This window comes from Gracilinanus agilis, chromosome 4 (genome assembly GCF_016433145.1).
Source record: "Gracilinanus agilis isolate LMUSP501 chromosome 4, AgileGrace, whole genome shotgun sequence".
In the NCBI taxonomy this organism is placed as follows: domain Eukaryota; kingdom Metazoa; phylum Chordata; class Mammalia; order Didelphimorphia; family Didelphidae; genus Gracilinanus; species Gracilinanus agilis.
This window is the reverse complement of record NC_058133.1, coordinates 383,837,972-383,857,560: the sequence shown is the minus strand read 5'-3', so window position 1 is coordinate 383,857,560 and position 19,589 is coordinate 383,837,972. Positions and strand designations below refer to the sequence as shown.

Genomic DNA, 19,589 nt, shown 5'->3' with positions numbered 1-19,589 from the left:
TACCTATTTGTTGTATCATCCTGGTCAAGTTATATACCCTCTCGGTAATCAATCAAACTGTCTAAGATATTAAGTTAGAGAGAAGGCTTCAAAATGCTTCAATTAAGAGAGTTCCCTCACAAGAAAATCACTGTTTGGGTACCTATCATTCTGATAAACGCTTCACATTTTTAAATACCTTTAAAGCTAGCAAAGTCTAATATTCTCAGACTAATATGTATAAAATTAAAGTCCAACAGCAAAAAAAAAAAATTTACATTTTATCTCTTTTTTTTAGTAAGGAATTTTATAGTTTATAAAGCCAATGGAAAGATCATAATTGTAGACTACTAATCAATCAAAATGTTAATCAAATACCCAGCATTCTAGAGCTATATCATGAATATTTATAAGAAATGGAACCTACCTTTATAGAGCCTATGGTCTAGTTGCGGAGAGAAGGCAGAAACACTTGAAAATATAAGAATAAAATAAAATGACAACCATATCCTGAAAAATATACATTTTTATATATTTATTTTAATAATAAATTATTATTATTATTAATTAGACCTTTTGCTTAGATGGGAAATTATTCTCTTCAGTGAGAAAATACTTATAGAAGCTAAATGAAAAATAGAGTTAGAAGAATTCCTGGATCAGCGTGGTCCTAGGAAATGGAAGAATGAGCTCAACAGGATGTCCAAGTGGCATCCATTAAAGGTGGAGAGGTATAGCATATAAAAGCCAGCATAAATTCAGATGGCCTTTTCCTCCAGGAGAAAGGCTTCTAAGTACTTCACCAGCTGCTGCTATAAAAACAGAAAGGTTTCAAAGTACATAGTTTCTGAAGTCCTTGAATTTCTCTTCCTTGAACCTTATCACTTCTCTGCGGATAATTGTTAAAATTCATTCCAACATCCCTGTCATACTGAGCTACACAAGACTTAATGAATTTATGTGGTGAGTTTATGCAAAAATCATTGGCAAGATTCATGCAATCAGGGTAGACATGGTCTTGTTTATGATCTGTATTGCTGGAGCACAAGCACACATTAAGGCAATTCACATGTACTGTTGTCCTGGAGTATAAAGAGGAATCATGTGCTAGTATGCTAGTATAATGAGATTTCTCTAAATCTGTAAGTTCAAAAGGAATTTTGAGAGACTAAAAAAAAAACTGCAGGTGAGATGTGACCATGCCATCCATTTTGGTTGAGTACAGAGTTAGTGTAGGAAGTAAAGGTAAATAAGTTTAGATTCTAGTTATGTCATTTAGTTATGTAATTATAAAATTCTTTTAAAACATTTTCTTTACTCTGTAAGTATAAATAAAATTTTATATTTATGTTATTAAAATTCAGAAAGAGAGAAAATCATTACCATATCATCAGATATCTTCAATGATCCCAAAAAGCAACCTGTTTTAGAAGCCCATTTTTATTTATTTTTTTTTTTGAGCTTTTACCTTCCAACTTATAATGATTACTTTTTATTGGATCTTAGGCAGAAGAGTGGTAAGGGCTAGGCAATGGGAATTAAATTACTTGACTAGGATCAACAGGTAGGTATTATCTGAGGTCAAATTTGAACTTAGGACCTCCCATCTCTAGGCCTGGCTCTCAATCCACTGAGCTGCCTACCCACAAGGCTCATGTTTTTAACAGAGATAGTCTGTCCTTGCTGTGTGATTATGACTCCAGAGCATCACAGTTTCTGAAACCTAAACAGGCAATGGCATTTACAAGATAGCTGGGATATATTTCCAATGATAATCTAACTAAAGAAATAATATAAGGGATACTGTTATTACTGTCAGTATTAGTAATAATTATATGTATATATGTATATATATAAAGCATATAAAGGCATAATTATTTTAAACCCTTACCTTCCATCTTGGAGTCAATACTTTGTATTGGCTCCTTGGTGGAAGAGTGGTAAGGGTAGGCAATGGGGGTTTAAAAAGCACATTTTCTCTTCTTACCTTTTCTAGTTCATGGAACTAAGTTGTATCTGGAGGCTCCGGGTAGTAGCAAAGTGGCTCAAAATTCCCATTAACGAAAGGGCACACCATATAAACTGTACCCATCTGTCAGCCAGTCCTCAGGAATATCAATATATTCTTAATGAATGATTCAATTGACAAGTGATGTGTAAGAATCTAATGAGTTATTGTGTTCATTAAATTTTCAACCTAACACAGGGTGCAGCTTTTAAGAGCATTTTTGTAAGAAATAAAATGGATACATATAAAAATATTAGGGTTTTATTGAAAGCTATATTGATAATTAAAGCCACATGCCTGCTAAGAGCTATTTCAGATGCCTTGGTATACCTTCCCACCTGGCTTCTTCAGCAGGAAGAGGAAGTACCAATTTTGTCCTGAGTATTTATAACTTTGTTTATGTAATTTACACTTCATGCCCACCTGTATTACACAAGAGGAATCATCGGAAATGTAGTTTGTAAGAGATCTAAATGTCCACAGGAATTTTAGACCAGAGACCTCAAGATTAGTTCAAGGACCCCCAAATTTCCAATATCACATTTTGTTTCCCTTCATCCAAAGGGGAAAAATATTAGAAAATTGTCATATGTATGTTGCTCTGGTTTTTCTTAATTTCCTTTTATTCATCATTTTAAACTTAGGAATTTGGTTGCTAAAAGTCAAAGAAATTGTAATTTATTCCCAGCACAAATTTTAGTTCTGATTTTACTTACTGTGAAAACATGTTATTTTCATGAGAAATAAATCCTATCTTCTATAGATGATGCTGGTTATTCTCCTCTCTGTTTCTCTAAGAGTTATGAAGCTAGACTTTTTCTCTTATTTTTACCCAAATGGAGACATTTGTGCATGGGACTGTTTATTTAAATAAGATTTGCCATGAAACCTCATTTTAGTTGAGTAAGCCATATACACAGTTGTCAAGATCTGAATTCCTGAAAGCCCATTGATGATTGGATAGCTCCTCAGCACATCCATTATTACAAACACTCAATATGAGTTATTGCTTTTTTTATTCTTGCTTTTAAAATTTGGCTTAAAAATAGATCAACATGTCTCCAAAAAAGTCACAAGCATCATTTTCTTTGAATTTTATTTCTGGTGCTGAGATTTTAAGCCAGGTTTTCCATGGTGTTTCCATTATTGGCTTATTCTCGTCTTCATTGATTGTTGTTTACTACTCAAGAAATCCTTTTAACAAAGGTGACTCAATTAACCATTTATTTTTGAGTGATATTGTATATATAACCCAGTGGAATTGTTTGTCAACTTAGGTGGGGCAGGGAGCAAAGGATGGGAAGGAGACCAGAAGAATCATGTCAACATTGGAAAAAATTGTATGAATAGATAAGTAATAAATTTTAAAAATTAAAAAATTCAAAGGAAATAAACTCAGGTAATTAATTTTGAAAATTAATTAATTGAACATTTGTCCTGGCATTAGAGATTATCCAAGTATTTATCATATTAATATTATTTTTACATTTTAGATAGTGTAATGCAGGATTTGAGCACTTATGCATTTTTTAATGAGGTGGTGTCTTTTTTCCAGAGAGCCAGAACAACCTTGAATCTTATTTTCCTTTCCATGTTCCTAGAATCTAAGCATATCACATAATAGTGTAGTTTGTCAGTCTAACCAAGAAGCAATTCTACATTTATTATTACTCTTAGACCTTAGATCTTCCCCATTTTCTGGACCAAATAAAGCCATCTTAGCAAGTCCCAATTAACTCAGTGTGAACTGTAAAATTAAAGATGAAGTTTTTTTTGGCAAGAGTAGTAATGCCATAAAATTGGAAAAGTGAGGTTGTTGGAAAATTTAAATCCAATCATTCTTAGTCATCACAAAGTAAGTAGCCATTTCCAGATAGAGATGATGGAATCAGGGTCAAGTAAGAGACATAGATATAGGTAGGTAAGAAGAGAGAGAAAAAGAGAGAGAGAGAGAGAGAGAGAGAGAGAACCAGGCCTAGAGATGGCAGGCTCTGAGCTTCAATCTGGCCTCAAGAGATTCCTTAGCTGTGTGACCCTGAAGAAATCATTTAACCCCCATTGTCTTACTGCTCTTCTGCCTTATATACTCAATATTGATTCTAAGGCAGAAGGTAATTTTTAAAAAAATCTATAGATACATCCATGTATGTTGATATCTATAATATATAGTTATGGCCAAGGCAGGGATTTATTTGTTTGTTTGTTTTGCCTAGCTATACTTACTTTTTTTTTCTATTGAAGGAGTGGTAGTAGGAAGCAGAGAAAGTAGATTTTTAATTGAAAAAATATTAAATACAAATAAAGGAGTATCTCAGAGAAAGAAACAAACCTGCACTTTTTAATAGGGAAACAATTTGACTTTCTTCTTTTTCTATTTCTGCTTTTCTACTCTGTCTTCTTTTCCTCAAGGTTATATTAGATACTGAAATTTTTCCCAATATTTTTTACTGACAAATACTTTGGCTTTCAGATGCTTAACCTTCTTTACTTATTTAGATAAACAGAATGGAAATTGTGTGTTGAAGTCTTGCTCTATGATTTTTGAGGAAGCAATAGTTCTGTGCACAAAGCTCCTGTCATGCTTCAGTGTTCTGGGTTTGTGTACATGTTGGAAAATATCTTTGCTCTTTTTTTGTGTCACAAGCTTGCTGTTATCTCCTATTTTTCTCTGATTGACAGTTGGTTAATAAGTTTTATCATTAGAAAAGAATTCTATGGATATAAGCTTTGCCTCTGGTTCCTCTATCGATGGCAAATCTTTTGTTTTCACAACTCTTTCAGAATAACTAGAGATTATCTCTCCAAAGGAGGTGATGATATTGACCTGTCTTGTCACGTGTTGCTTAACAAGTGCCAGAGAAATTGAATCCTACTTTATCTGTTTTCTAGCTTTGTTTATTGAATCTTCCTTCTGTTGAGAGGTAGCTAGGGGTCAACAGATTCTGTCTCTTCATCTCATCCATCCCTCCATTAACCTTGACAGAATTACAATAGTGGCTCTTCATTTTATTTTATAAATCTGGGTGAAATCTTTCTGATTCTTATACTTCAAGTGATCACCTTAAGAATGAAATATTTTTCTTGCTGCTGTTTCAAATTGGAAGCAAGGCCCGAGTTGGAGATATGTGTATTTTTTTTGTTTTATATATGCACACACATATTTCCCCACTATTATTTTCCCTACATTATGTTAACCATCGAAATTATTTAAATTTTTCTGGGCATGTCACTTGGGTGCTTTATTGAGCTTGGAGTAAGAACTAAGTGTAGAGACTGCTAGTTTAAATGCCAGAGGCTCATAGATATTGTGGATGAGATATGTTCAACGGTCTCATGAAGCTGATGGTTATCCACATCTAACTACCTACCTGTCTGTCTGTCTGTCTGTCTTCCTGTCTATTTATTTATCTATCTGTCTATCTGTCTCTATCATCTATCTCTATCTCTACCTAAATACACCGTGATGATTAAAAATTTTAAGAGACTGGCTTCCAGCTAAGAAAATCAACTTATTGATTAGACTAGCAATAACTAATAAATTAATTGATCAATGATCTTTCAATATGATCAGAGACAAAGAAATTCCATCATATGGATCATCAAATACAATTTTGGAAGCTTATTATGCAGTATTCCTCCAAACATCACAAGTTATTTCAAGTTGGTAAGTATCTAATGAAGAGAGGGTCCATCATTCTCTCTATTCCCTCCCCAATTCCTTTTTTAATAGTGGATAATCATATGCCTGGTCTTATGACCTCTTGGTCAAGAAGGAGGCATTAAATCTTCCTGTTTAGGAATGACTTTGTTCAATGCTTTTCAGTGTAAGATTCAAGAACTCTGTCTTACTACCCTCAGATTAACTTGATCAAAACTGGTTCCTATTTACAAGACAAGGCAGAACCCATTATCTTACTTTTACCCTACAATGGAAGATACTCTAAGGTCAGTCATTCCTTGAATTTCCTGGGGAAAAAAGCATTAACCAAAATGTTCCAAATATGGATCTGACCCTCAATTCAAAATTGAGATATAGAAATAATTAAAAATATTAGTAATAAATCCTATCAACACTCTCTCTGTTTCTCTTTCATGTCTCTCTCACTCACCCACATTCTTCTTTTTCGTAAATGCTGTCAAATATAATTTAGCACCACAGGATAGAAACACCTATTATGAAAAGCATTGTGGATGTGGATAGAGAATTGGTCTCTTATTCTATAGAACTGTGTTCAAATCCTAACTCTTACATATACTATTTGAGGGACAAGGAAAAAGTCATTTAAATTTCCCAGTTTTTCAAAGAAATTACTTTTATATTGTTGAATCAAGTTAAGAGTTTCCATATGGAGAGTTGCTCACAAGATTGGCATCATAGATCATGTTTAAAAATGTAAAATGCACATTGCATTCTACTAAACTCTAGAAATACAGACACAAAAATTTATATTTTGCCTTCTCTAGGAACTTGCATTTTACTAAAGATATGTAGAATAACAATTATATATGTGTATATGTATGTCCATGTGTTCATGTATGTGAATACATACATATATACATACATATGTTTTTTACATAGAGAATGTGATGGATTCAAAAAACAGGTCCAAATCTGGAGTGAGAAAATTGTAGCACTCCATGTAAAAAGAAGATTTGATTGATATAGAGACATTGGAGTCCTAGGTTTTTCTTCCCATCTCATACCTTGACTAGATCTGTTAACTGGACAAATCACATAACCTATCTCAGATCTTGCGGACAAACAATTTTGAAATGATTAATTACACAAATATTTAACAAATCTCATGATCCTATATTGTTTGTTAATAATTTGAGACACATTAAGCTTTGTAGAATGAATAAGGAGAGAGTACCACTGGTAGCTATGATCCATGATAGCATTAGCAGTAACTTCAGAAGCTCTCAGATAAGAGATTGTAAATTCAGATCACTGATGAGAAAAAAATAGCACATGATCCTTTGTTGGAACTGGGTACAACTGGCACTGATTGGTGATTCTCTTACCCATACACAGCTCTGGATTGACATTTCAGAGCATAGAGGAGCACTGATTCATGATCAAAAGAAAGGAGAAGCCTGGTTTCAGTTTCAAGACAGGGAGAAATATGCTAGCACCAGAGCACAGACCAGAAGATCTATGAGCATTCCTCTCCTAGGATCACATTACTTCAAAAGTATCAAAAACTTTAAGGTCCCCAGAAGTAGTTCTGAAAAAAACAGCCTAAAAAGGCTGTTTAATAAAATTAAAAAGAAAGAGGCTAAGAAAATGAGCAACCAACAAAGAACTTTACCATAAAAATCTACTATAGTTACAAGGAAGACTAAGACATAAACTCAAAGGAAGACAACAATGTGAATACAGCTACTGCCAGTAACTGAAAGAAAAAATCCAATTGGATTAAGCCCAACAAGAATTTCTAGAAGAGTTCAAGAAAGAGATTAAAATTGTACAGGGAAATAATGGGGGGAAATGGGAGCAATGTAAGAAAATTATGAAAAGTGAATTGACAACTTTATAAAAGACACCAAAATTTGAAGAAAAATAGCTTAAAATATAGAATTGGCCTTATGGTAAAAGAAGAAACAAAAAAAAATCACTAAAAAAAGAATTCCCTAAAGAGCAGAATTGACCAAATGAAAAAAGAAGTGCCAAATCTTACTGAAGAAAATGATTTCTTAAAAATTACAATTGGGTCAAGTTAATAGCACCACAAGACTTCAAGATAAACATGAAGTCCAAGAATAAAATAAAAATAGAAGAAAATGTGAAATAAGTTACCAAAACTGACCTAGAAAATAGATCAATGAAATATAATTTAAGAAATCAGACTACCTGAAAGTCATGATGAAAGAACCTGAACATGATATTTCAAGAAATTATCAAGCAGAACTTACCTGATATCTTAGATCCAAAAGTTAAAATAGAAATGGAAATTATATATATATATATATATATATATATATATATATATATATATATATATATATAAAAGAATTTAAAACTACAACCAAGAATCACCTATCCATCTAAATTGAGTACTGAGTATAAACCTTCAGATTGTTTTCTTTTTAAGGATATTTGACAAGATAGGAGGTTTTCAAACATTTTTGATGAAAAGATAATATTTGAGTAGAAAATATGGCTTTTGAAGCACAAGATTCAAGGGAAGCATGAAAAAATAAACATAAAGGAGTAATTATCCAGGACTCAATAAAGATAAACTGTTTATATTCCTATTTTGGAAAATGATACATCAAAATCCTAAAAACTATTATTTTTAGGTTAGTTAAAAAGAGTTTACATAGATAAAGAGCATGGATGTGAGTTGATTATTTGGAACTGAACTTCAAGAAAATGAAGATAAGAAAGTGGGATGGGGATATGGAGAGGTAAAATGGGGATATTTTAAAAATTAGAGGCATGCAATGAAGAGCTTTTACAGTGGAGGGGAAAATAGGATTGAGTAATGGTTTACTTGTGAATCTAATTCTCTTCAAAATTGATTACAAGAGGAAAGAATATATATATATATATATATATATATATATATATATATATATATATACACACACACTCAGTAATTTAGAGAAAGGAGGAAGAAATGATGAAAGACAGGGGAGAGTAAAGGAAGTAGTGGTGAGAATCAGAGTGGGTCAGGAGGAGGAGGAGAATAAGATAATAATAATAATGGTGGGATGGAGACAAATACACAGTTAATAATTATAACTATGAATGTCATTGGTATGAATTCATCCATAAAATGAAAGCGCATAATAGAATGGAATAGAATGCAGAATCCAATAATACGTTTTTTACAACAGATACATGGTCCAGAAAGATAGACACAATAAAAATAAAAGACTGTAGATAGGCTTCAGCTGAAATAAAAAAAAAAATACAGGTATAGCAATCATGATCAAAACAAAAGCAAAAGCAATGATAATTCTATATTAAAAAAGAAAATTATGGAAATTGCATTTTGATAAAGGCTAACAGAAATTGGAGTAATATTTTTATAAGTTTATAGTAAGTTTCTCTGATAAAAGTTTCATTTCTCCAAAATATACTGAGTAAAGAATGATTTAATTTTATGAAAATAAGACTCATTCCTTGATGGATAAATGGTCAGAGGTTTAAAAGAAGCAGTTTTCAAAAGAAATCAAAGCTATCTGCATTCCTATGGGACACATGCTATAAATCAATATTGATTAGAAAAAGAGAAACTAAAATAACTCTGAAGTACCACTACTCACCTCCTATATAACCTCATACCTTTCAAAAATGAGAAATGTGAGAGAAAATAGATACTCTACTAAACTGTGGGGCAGTGAACTTGTCTAACTATTTTGAAGAACAATTTAGAACTCCTTCCAAAGTTCTACAAAACCGTGCATGCCCTTTAATCTAGAAATGCCATCCTAAAGAGATGAAAGAAAAATAAAAAGAAGATATATGTAGAAAAATACAGCCATTGTTTTTGTGATGAAAAAGAATTAGAAATTGAGGGTATGTTCTTCAATTTGGGAATAGCTTAGCAAGTTTTATCATAAAATTGTTGTCAAATACTTTTGTGTAAAAAGAAATGAGAATTGGGGTAGTTTCAGGAAAAGCATGGGAAAATTCATATGAACTGATGCAAAGTGAAGTGAGTTGAGTAGTGCTAGGAGGAGAGAATTTGGAAGCCAAAATTGAAAAAGAAAAGCTTGTGTTGTGTGTGTGTGTGTGTGTGTGTGTGTGTGTGTGTGTGTGTGTGTGTGTGTGTGTGTTTTAAACTGATTATTTGGGAGTAGTTATGAGATAGTTGGTACTATCTTCAGATTAACTTGATTCAGATCCCAGCTTTCCTTTTCAATAAAATGTCTTCTTTCTTCACAGGCAATAACTAATAGTTGTCATCACATTTCCCTTGAGTTGTTTTTGTAAACTAGTAAATAAAGGACTTTTGTTTCTACCTTGAGAATTTTTTTTTATAAAATATAGCTATTACTGCCCTGGATAATAATATCTTCTTTGCCAATCTAATTCATATCTCTGGTTGTATGCTGAACTTCTCCCTTCCCCTCAACCCATATATACAATCTCTTCTCAAATTTTCTCATTTGTGCTTTCACTGGCTAATCTCTAATTCCGTATCCTTCCCTGCATTCACATAGCCACCCCTCTAAAAGATGCCTTAATCACCTCTCACCTAGACTGTTGTAATATCCTTCTAATTGGTCTTTCTTCCTCAAATTTATGCCGCTTCGGTCCATCATTCACATAATTACCAAATCGATCTTTTAAAAAGCATAGATCTAACCATGCTATCAATATTGTACTCCTTACATAAACTCCAGTGGCTTCCTCTTACCTCTGTGATTATAAATAAAGTTTTCTGAATTTTAAAGCCTTTCCCTATCCTTACATATGGTTTCTGTGATGTTGCCTAATTGCTTTTCTTTACAAATGCCATCCCATCTACCTTCTCTGTGTTTTTTTACTGACAGATTCCATATCTTTGGCCACTGTTGCTTTCCTATAGTTGTCTGTAAGTCTCAGTACAACTATCACCATCTCCAGAAAGTCTTCTTGGTCTCCACTCCAACATATAATCTGCTACTTTAATCATTCAGATTTCTTCCTGTTTACTCTATGTGCACACATACATACATATTATGTGTATTCTTCTTGAAAATAAATAGTTGTTTCCATGTTGATTTCTTATATCAGAATATGAGCTCCCTGAGGGCAGGCATGTTATTTTACTATTGTTTATCCCTTGATCAGAGCACTTTAAAGTCATTGGTGATGATTTATCATGAAATTTCTCCCTATAAAAAAATGAACTTATTTGAAATGATGGTATATAATTAATTGTGAGTAGATTCAGAATAGAACTTTTTTATTCAATATCTTCATGCATTGTTTCCTCTTTGTACATTTTCTAAGTAACTAGATAGTAAATAAGACTTTAGATAATAATTAGGAGTAAATACCTTGACTGTGCAGAGAGGTCTCATGCAATGTGTTTCATGGCCAGCTTTGCTTTTAAAACTGAATTATTATGCAGAGATTTTAACTTGAATGATGAAGACATGGCTAGAGAAAATGAATACATAATTTGGATCAGGGAAACAAGAGAGAAATGAGTTCACTGTTGACTTTTCAAAGAGGTAGTGACATTTATTTAAGAGAGTTGTCATAAAATAGGTATATAAACTTTAGACTGTAAACACCTAAATAAACCTTCAAAATCATTTCAGTGGTAAATTTGCCCCCTCTCATTTTTATGAGTTAGTATTCACTTCTCCCAAATTTGTCTTCTTAGCCTAAATAATAATGAGAATTTCCACAGCTTTTTTGCTGAAAAATTTAAGCATGTTGTAGATTTCTCTAATCATTCCTACACTACACAAGATGATATATCACAGTGGGTTGTTTTGTTGCTAAACAGAATCAAGAATTTCAAGAATTGTATCTTTGGGGTACAAACCTAGTAATGGTATTACTGGATCAAAGGGTATGAATTCTTTTAATGCCTGCCCTTTGTGCTTAATTCCAAATTGCCTTCCAGAATGTTTCGATTACTTCACAACTCCACCATCAAAATGATTAGTGTCCCAATTTTGTCACAACCCCTCCAATAATTATTATTTTCTTTACTGTCATATTGGCCAATCTACTAGATGTGAGGTGGTATCTCTGCATTGTTTTGATTTGCATTTCTCTAATTATGAGAGATTTAGAACACTTTTTCATGTGCTTATTGATAGTTTTGATTTCTTTATCTGAAAACTGCCTATTCATGTCCCTTGACCATTTGTCAATTGGGGAATGGCTTGATTTTTTGTACAATAGACTTAGCTCCTTTCATGCTGTGTTTGTACAAAAATATTTATGACCACACTCTTTATGGTGGCAAAAAATTGGAAAAAGAAGGGTTTTCCCTTGATTGGGGAATGGCTGAACAAACTGTGGTATATGATGGTGATGGAATACTATTTGCTCTAAGGAATGATGATCTAGAGCAATGGTCGGCAACCTTTTTGGCCATGAGAACCATAAATGCCTGCAGAAGGAGGAGGATGGAGGCAGAAGGGCCCCCTGGGGCACATCCTGGGGCTCTGCCCAAACTGGTTGGTCAGGAGGTGGAACCAGTTATGGCTCGAGAGCCATATGTTGCCGACCCCTGATCTAGAGAACTTCCATATGAGCTGGGAGAACCTCAGTGAACTGATGCAGAGTGAGATGAGCAGAACCAAGAGAACATTGTACACAAAATAAAACATTATGGAACAATCCAGTATAATGAACTTTGCCACTAGTAGCAATGCAACAAGCCAGACACTCATGAAGGACTTATAGGAAAGTATGCTAACCACATTGAGAGAAAGAACTATGAGAACAGAAATGTAAAAATAAACCTATGACATCACTTATCACATGTATATATGGGTATGTGATTTGGGGTTTAGACTTTAAAAGATTGCTCTATAGTAAAAAGGAATAATATGCAAACAAATATCAAGTAATAACATTTGTACAAAATAGTAGAATTGAGTGTTTGCTCTGGAAAGGGGGAGGGAAGAAGGAGGAAAAGAAAATGAGTCATATAAAAATGGAAAAATATATTTTTTTAATTTTAATGTTGAACTAAACATCTTAAAAGCCCAATATTCCAAACTGTCAATATTTTCCAACTAATGCCCTTTTCTGCACAGTAGGCAACCAGACTAAAATCATTTCTTTCTTTCTTTTTAATAAAAAATCATTTGGAACCATTAATTTAAAAAGAATTTCAGGAATGGCAAGGACCCTCAGCTGTCATCTAATTCATTATATATGTAAAAGAAATCTCTCATTATCATTGCTAAAAAGTGGAAAGGCATTCATGTCACCAAATAGTGTATTGGAATGAACATATAGTATTTTACTTGGTTTGGGATTTTAGTCAAACTCAAATTCTTGATAGCTTTGTGACCCTGGGCAAGTTAGTATTTTTAAGACTTAATTTTCTCCATTATAAGTTGGAAATATTTCATATATTTTTCCTTCTGGTGTTTTTATGTAAATTATTATAAAATTTAAATATGTGATCATATATTTAGTATACTACATATATAAATATGGAAAGATAGTCACATTAAGAAGATTTTAATAGAACAGCTAAATATCACAGTGGGAAGACCACCAGGCCTAGAGTCTTAAAAACCCGAGTTCAAATGCAGTTTCAAGCCATTAGCTCTGTTACCCTGGGCAAGTGACTTATACTTTTTGCTTCAGTTTCCTCACTTTTAATGTCAGCTGGAGAAGGGAATAGAAAAACCACTTTAGCACTTTGCCATGAATAACCAAAATGAAGTTAAGAAGAAGGAAACTCAAGAGAATCACTCCAACACTACCACCAATGACAGTAATAGAGCTTTGGGTTTGGTTTAATCATTCTTGATTATTTGGAACTATGGAAGAAAAATTATTTCCTGTTTGTTCTCTTTGACTTTATGATCTTATCATCAGACCTCAAAAATTAGAAATAAAATTTTAAAAGGTATGAAAATATGTATAAAGATACTTTTCGTGGCATCAAAAACTAGAAACAAAATAACTCCTCTTTGGGGGATGCCTAAATAAAATGTGATACTTAAATATAATGGAATATTATCATGCTGTAAGAAATGATATACGTGAGAAATTTAGGGAAGTGAGGGACAGTTTGTATGAACTTATGCAGAGTGAAGTAAAAACAATATAAGCAATTACTTTTCCAATGCTAATAAAAGATCTCTTAAGTGAAAGTGGAATGCATACATATTAGAAGGAAAAGGAAAATAACAATCCATGGGAAAGAATAAGAAATCATCCATTTCTCCTCTCATTCAAGAAGCAGGAGACTGTAAAGACAGATTGTTACAGATCTTGTAGACACAGTCAAAGTTTTATTGTTTGTTTCCATATGACCATTTTTCTTTATTTCAAAGGAAGATTTGGGAACTTTAGGTTTTGAAGAAAGCATGATGTGTGTGTGTGTGTGTGTGTGTGTGTGTATATATACAATATTTTATAGCTATACATGCACACATTATATATAACATCTGTATGAGAGGAATTGAAAAAATAAAACTAATAAAATTTATTTTTAAAAAGAACATGAAACTAATTGCTTTTTAAACATGATTTTCAAGTAATGATAATTTCTAGCATAATGAGTGGCCAATTATTATCCTCAAATAAACATCTTTTTAACCAAATAAAAAAAATCAACTTTTAATAAGGACTTTTTTTGTTACTTTCTCCATCTAAAATATAGTCATTTGGGTGACTGGATCTGAGATAAAATCTACCCTCAGATACATACTAGCTAAGTGACCTTAGATAAGTCACTTTACCTCTCTCAATACCTTCAACTGTAAAATAGGGGTAATAATAGCGCTTCACTCCCAGAATTAATGTGTATATCAAATTAGATAGTATTTGTAAAGTGCCTGGCACATAGTTAATGTTATATAAATGCTATTATTATTAAAAAGTTCTATAAGTCTGATTCTATTCTATACAGGATGGTATGCTTTGCATTTTTCTTTTCAAAGTTGATTCATTATTGAAAGCTCATTTCATTATGTTTTTTTGCCACACTACCATTACATATATCTCCTGGTTTTTTTAATTGTTACTTCCTTTGTCTCACTGTATTTAGTTTCCTAAAATCTAGTTGATTTTTAAGTGGTACTAGGTACTTTGATTAAGTTGTTGGAGCCAACACTTATTTCTGACTTTTACTTAGTTCTGCATTTTCCCTTTCTCTGGATAAAGTGCTAATCCCAAATCAGCTACGTAAACTACACTTAGAAAACTCTAATTGAGTAGAGTTGAATTGAAAGAAATCTTGTTTTGCCTTTCTGTGCCTGACCTCTTATTGGAATTCTAGCAGTAATATAGAGAGACTAGGCACTATTAAATCTCCTAAGGTTGAAGAGCAACATTGAAACCAAAGCGTCAGATAGTACAAGAGACACATGTATGTGTATTTTTAAAAGTACTATGTTATTTTAAATTAAATGGCCACCAGAGTCTTTCAAGTTGCATATTACATACAGTGAACTGGAATCTCAAATTGGACTTGCCATCTGTGCACCCTGCTGATTATCTTTTTAGAATTTAAATTTAAATTTCAAAAATGCAAGTCTCTAAACATAGGCCTAGAATGGTTTTTTTTGGAGGGAGAAAGGGGTTTCTTCATTCATTTTAATTTAACTGCAGGAGGCTACCACACTGAACTGACAGTGGTAAGTTAAGGTTCAACCTTGGACTCCATTCTGCTCTTTTTGTAGAAGAGATATATTAAGGTTATGCTTTGATATTGGTTGCTTCCATATGTGTACATACGTATACATATATCATGGTCATGGCTTTTAATGTCTCAGTAGTTTAATTAAGTTAAACTATTAAACTTTTTCTGCTGTTAGGGCTGAACACACTAGGGAAGCAGTGATGAATTGCTAGTATTCCTAGGACTGCCCACTGTTCTGCTGGCACTTTCCAGATGAATGGAAATTCACATGGTATCTCGATATGGGTGATAGTACACTAATGATCAGCTATGAGTTCCTCCTAGCATTGACTTGGAAGGAGACCATAGGGAAAGGATGACAGTGTGAACATCCAAATGTATTTTTGTCATTTTCTCAGCTTTCCTGCTTTGATGAACAGCATCATTACTGAAATAATAAATGTTAATTAATATCTGCGTCATTTTCATAAGTGGTAGTTTAGTAGCACAATTAGTGTAATTAGTATACAACGTAGTTTAGTGGCATGATAAATCATAGTGCAGAACATGTTGACTCTTTGCCATTATGATATATTAGCTAATTTACTCACTTAATAATAACAGAAGAAAAGAGAGGGGAAAAGTTAGCAGTGACAGCTGTAGTAGTATTGTGCCTACTTTTCCAGCACTTTTTGTTATGATATTAAATATTTTAGATAACTGACACTTTAAGCTTCCATTTTATTTACACAATGGATAAATCATAGTCCCTGACTTAGAACCTTCCTATGGTAGGGGGGAAAAACAGATCTGGGATTTGAGATATCTATAATCCAAGGTGGGAGGCTGAATGGAAGTATTCTGTCATTTCCAAGTTCGTTTTCATGCTGATAATGTTTATGGAACAGTCTGCATTTTTGTTTTGTTTTCCAGAACCAATGAGAACACCAAAAACATTAAAAATTGCTGAAATCCAAGCAAGACACATCGCAGTGGACTGGGAGTCTTTAGGCTACAACATTACACGTTGCCACACTTTCAATGTCACTATTTGCTACCATTACTTCCGTGGTCACAATGAGAGCAAAGCTGACTGCTTGGACATGGACCCCAAAGCACCCCAGCATGTTGTGAGCCATCTGCCACCTTACACAAATGTCAGCCTCAAGATGATTCTAACCAATCCTGAAGGGAGGAAGGAAAGCGAGGAGACAATTATTCAGACTGACGAAGATGGTATGCACATAGCATGTTACAAAAGGAGGGGAAAATACTGAATAATTTCACATTGCTCTTAAGTTAGTCTAGAAAACCCTTGACTGAAAAATTGCCAAATTCTATTCATAATGTCAAATTATTACTGTTATCTTTAATCAAATGTTTATTTCTCCCTAAATAAGCTACCAGATGCCATTCAAAATGCAGTTACGTTCTTGAACCATGTTACAAATAAAGTTTTGACTTGGGATTTTATTAGGCAGTTGAAGAAAAAATTTTAACAGTCTACCTAACACATTATGTATAGTTTGTATGTCAAAATTCTTGGTAAAATGTTCAATGCATTTTTTTTATAATTTATAAACCCAAATATTAGTGGCTTAGATTTTTCTAAAAAAGGAAAACAATATCATGGTATCCTTACATCACAGTTTAAAGTGTCTTTGACATGTAATCCCACAAAGGAGAAAATCTTTCATGACTTGAAAATGGGGAATGAAGGATAATATCAATAGTAAACAGACCCATTTCCTATTACTTTTTAATATTCTTACTGTGAATCTAGCTACAAAGCACTCAATGAAACCCTCTAATTAATTCAGCCATATTTCCCATAACCTAGTTTGTATATGTTCTGGGCCTAGAGTCAGGAAGACCTGATTTGAAATCTGGCCTCAGACATTTACTAGCTGTAACACCCTGGGGAAGTCACTTAATCTCTTTATCAGTTTCCTCATCTGTAAAATGGGCATAAAAATAGCTCCTAACTTGCAAGATTACTGTAAGGTTCAAATGAGATTATAATTATAAAGCACTTAGCACAGCATCTTTTACTTAGTAAGCTCTATATCCTTGTTAATTTATTATTATTAATTATCAAATGTTATCAAATATATAAGAATATCCATGTACTATCAGATATTCATGTAGGCTATTGAAGCCTACAAATTTGTTTTTAAAAAATAGCATCTCAGGACCTTAAAATACTCTACTGCTTTGAACAGATCTTAATACTAGGTTAGGGTACTTTCATCAATAGCTCCAAGAGGCAGAGCTACAACTAGTAATTATAATACACAGGTCAAGCTTCATGAAATGTGAAATTAAGGTAGCTTCAGACCTTAAAACCCTTTCGAGTTCAAGTATTCCCTTAAATAAATAATTTCATTTGAGTCTCAGAGGCAGGCAATATACATATAATTATCTCATTTAGAAATTAAGAAATAGGATCATAAAGGATAAGTAGATAATCAAGGATCATACATCCACTAAGGTTAGGATGTGAACCCAAATCTTCTTGACTTTAGGTACAACACTCTTATTAAGCTACATTGCCTTTCATATATGCTATGGAAATACAGTGGCAATACATTTGCATATGTACAGATCTAAGGATCATAAATTTAGAGATAGAGATTCTCAAGGACAGTAATATCAAACTCAAAAATAGGTCAGAGCCACTAAGACTTACATATGAATCACTGAGCATCACATTTTTTTACTTAGAAAATCACTTATTAACATTGTATATGTTCTATTGTATTTTTTTTTGTTAAATATTTTCCAATTGCAGTTCACCTTTTCATATCGAGAGAGTTGGGTACAGTGCCTCTATGATCTAGAAAATCCATGTAAAAATTTTGGAACTTCTTTCATATGAGAAAAGAATTCTGATTTTTTTCCCTTTTATATATAGAATATTTATATAGAATTTATATAGAATACTTCATTGTAAATTTTGGGTTAAAATGTATTTCTGAGTTTCTGAACTTTTTCTGTGTCATCTGTTGACTTTTGCATGTAGCTACTGCAAAATTCTCCGCAAATTCTCAGAATTCTTTATTCTGACCTAAAGTATCTCTAAAGTGTAATGGGTAAAGTCTTGCTATGGAAGGGATAACTGTACATTTTAAACTTGTTTGGGTTGCATTCAAGACTGTTGACAACTGCATCAGAATATATATTTGACACCTCCTTTTGTTTAAGAAAGAAATTAAAGCCCCAAGAGATTAAATAACTTGCACCAGATTACATATTAGATTTGAAATTCAAATGCAAGTCTATTGACTTAAAATTTAGTATTCATCCTACTGTTTTCTACTTCAATCCCAGGATTTTTTTTTTATTTTGGCCAGTCCTGGTCACTTGATCTAATGAGTAGTATGTGACAAGAAGATCAAGTGATCATATGTTTGTTTCTAGCTCTCCCTCTTTCTCTCCTAAAAATTTACCTTGATTATGATGGAGTTCAAAGAAAGCCTTGTAAAAAGGAGAGGAAGGAAACCAAACCCCTCCCTCCCTGACTAAACCATTGAAAAACCATCCAACTTATGGTCCTTGGGAGGAAAATGACATCCAAAGAGTCTGAGCCTTTCCTACTTTTTGTTTTTAATTTAGAAGGAGAATGGCATTAATCAAATTCATCTAGTGAGCATTATGAAGGACATTTTCATGTGCTCAGGAAGCACACTAAAGTAAATATTCTGACAAATTCATAATATATAAATTGATGTAATTATTATTCATAAAGAAGAATCTTATAATATTACCCAGTCATGATAACATTTAAAATATGAAATGTTTATCTTTTTATTTTAAATCCTTACTATTTATCTTAGAATCAGTATTGAATCTAGGACAGAAGAGTTGTAAAAGCTAGGCAATATGATGTTAAGTGACTTGCCCAGGCTTAAACATTTGGGATGTATCCTAGGTCAGATTTAATCTTCCATGTCTATACATAGCTCTCAATCCACTGAGCCATTTAGCTTCCCCTTTACCTTTCTTTTTTTTTTAAATAAGTATATGAAGAAAACAAGGAAGCACAAAAAGAATTGAAAGTCTATTCTATTTGAATTCTTTCACCTAAGTTGTACTTGGAGTCAGAAGCCTGAGTTTGTCTTTAATTTGTCACATACTAACCATTGTGTCCCTAGGGAAGTCAATTAATTTCCTGTGTTGTAGTATCCTATCTTGAAAAAAGCCATTTTTGGAGTCCTTATTGGCTTTTAAATGCTCTGTTTGTGAAAAGTATAGCAGTAGTCTCAAACTTCTAGAAGTGAGTCTGATGAGAAACTTGAACGATTCCTAAATCTGCTTGAGTCTTTTTGCACAGT

General features: G+C 32.8%; 1 protein-coding gene across 6 annotated transcripts in view; it reads left to right on the top strand.

Annotated features, from left to right (window-relative positions):
- The window catches only part of PTPRK (protein tyrosine phosphatase receptor type K), a 733,127-nt gene that overhangs the window by 543,245 nt on the left and 170,293 nt on the right, over nt 1-19,589 (top strand). For all 6 annotated transcript variants that reach the window (XM_044676955.1, XM_044676950.1, XM_044676951.1 and 3 more), the window contains exon 8: nt 16,189-16,491. In XM_044676955.1, the coding sequence (XP_044532890.1) occupies nt 16,189-16,491 (303 nt within the window). The remainder of the gene's footprint in view (nt 1-16,188; nt 16,492-19,589) is intronic.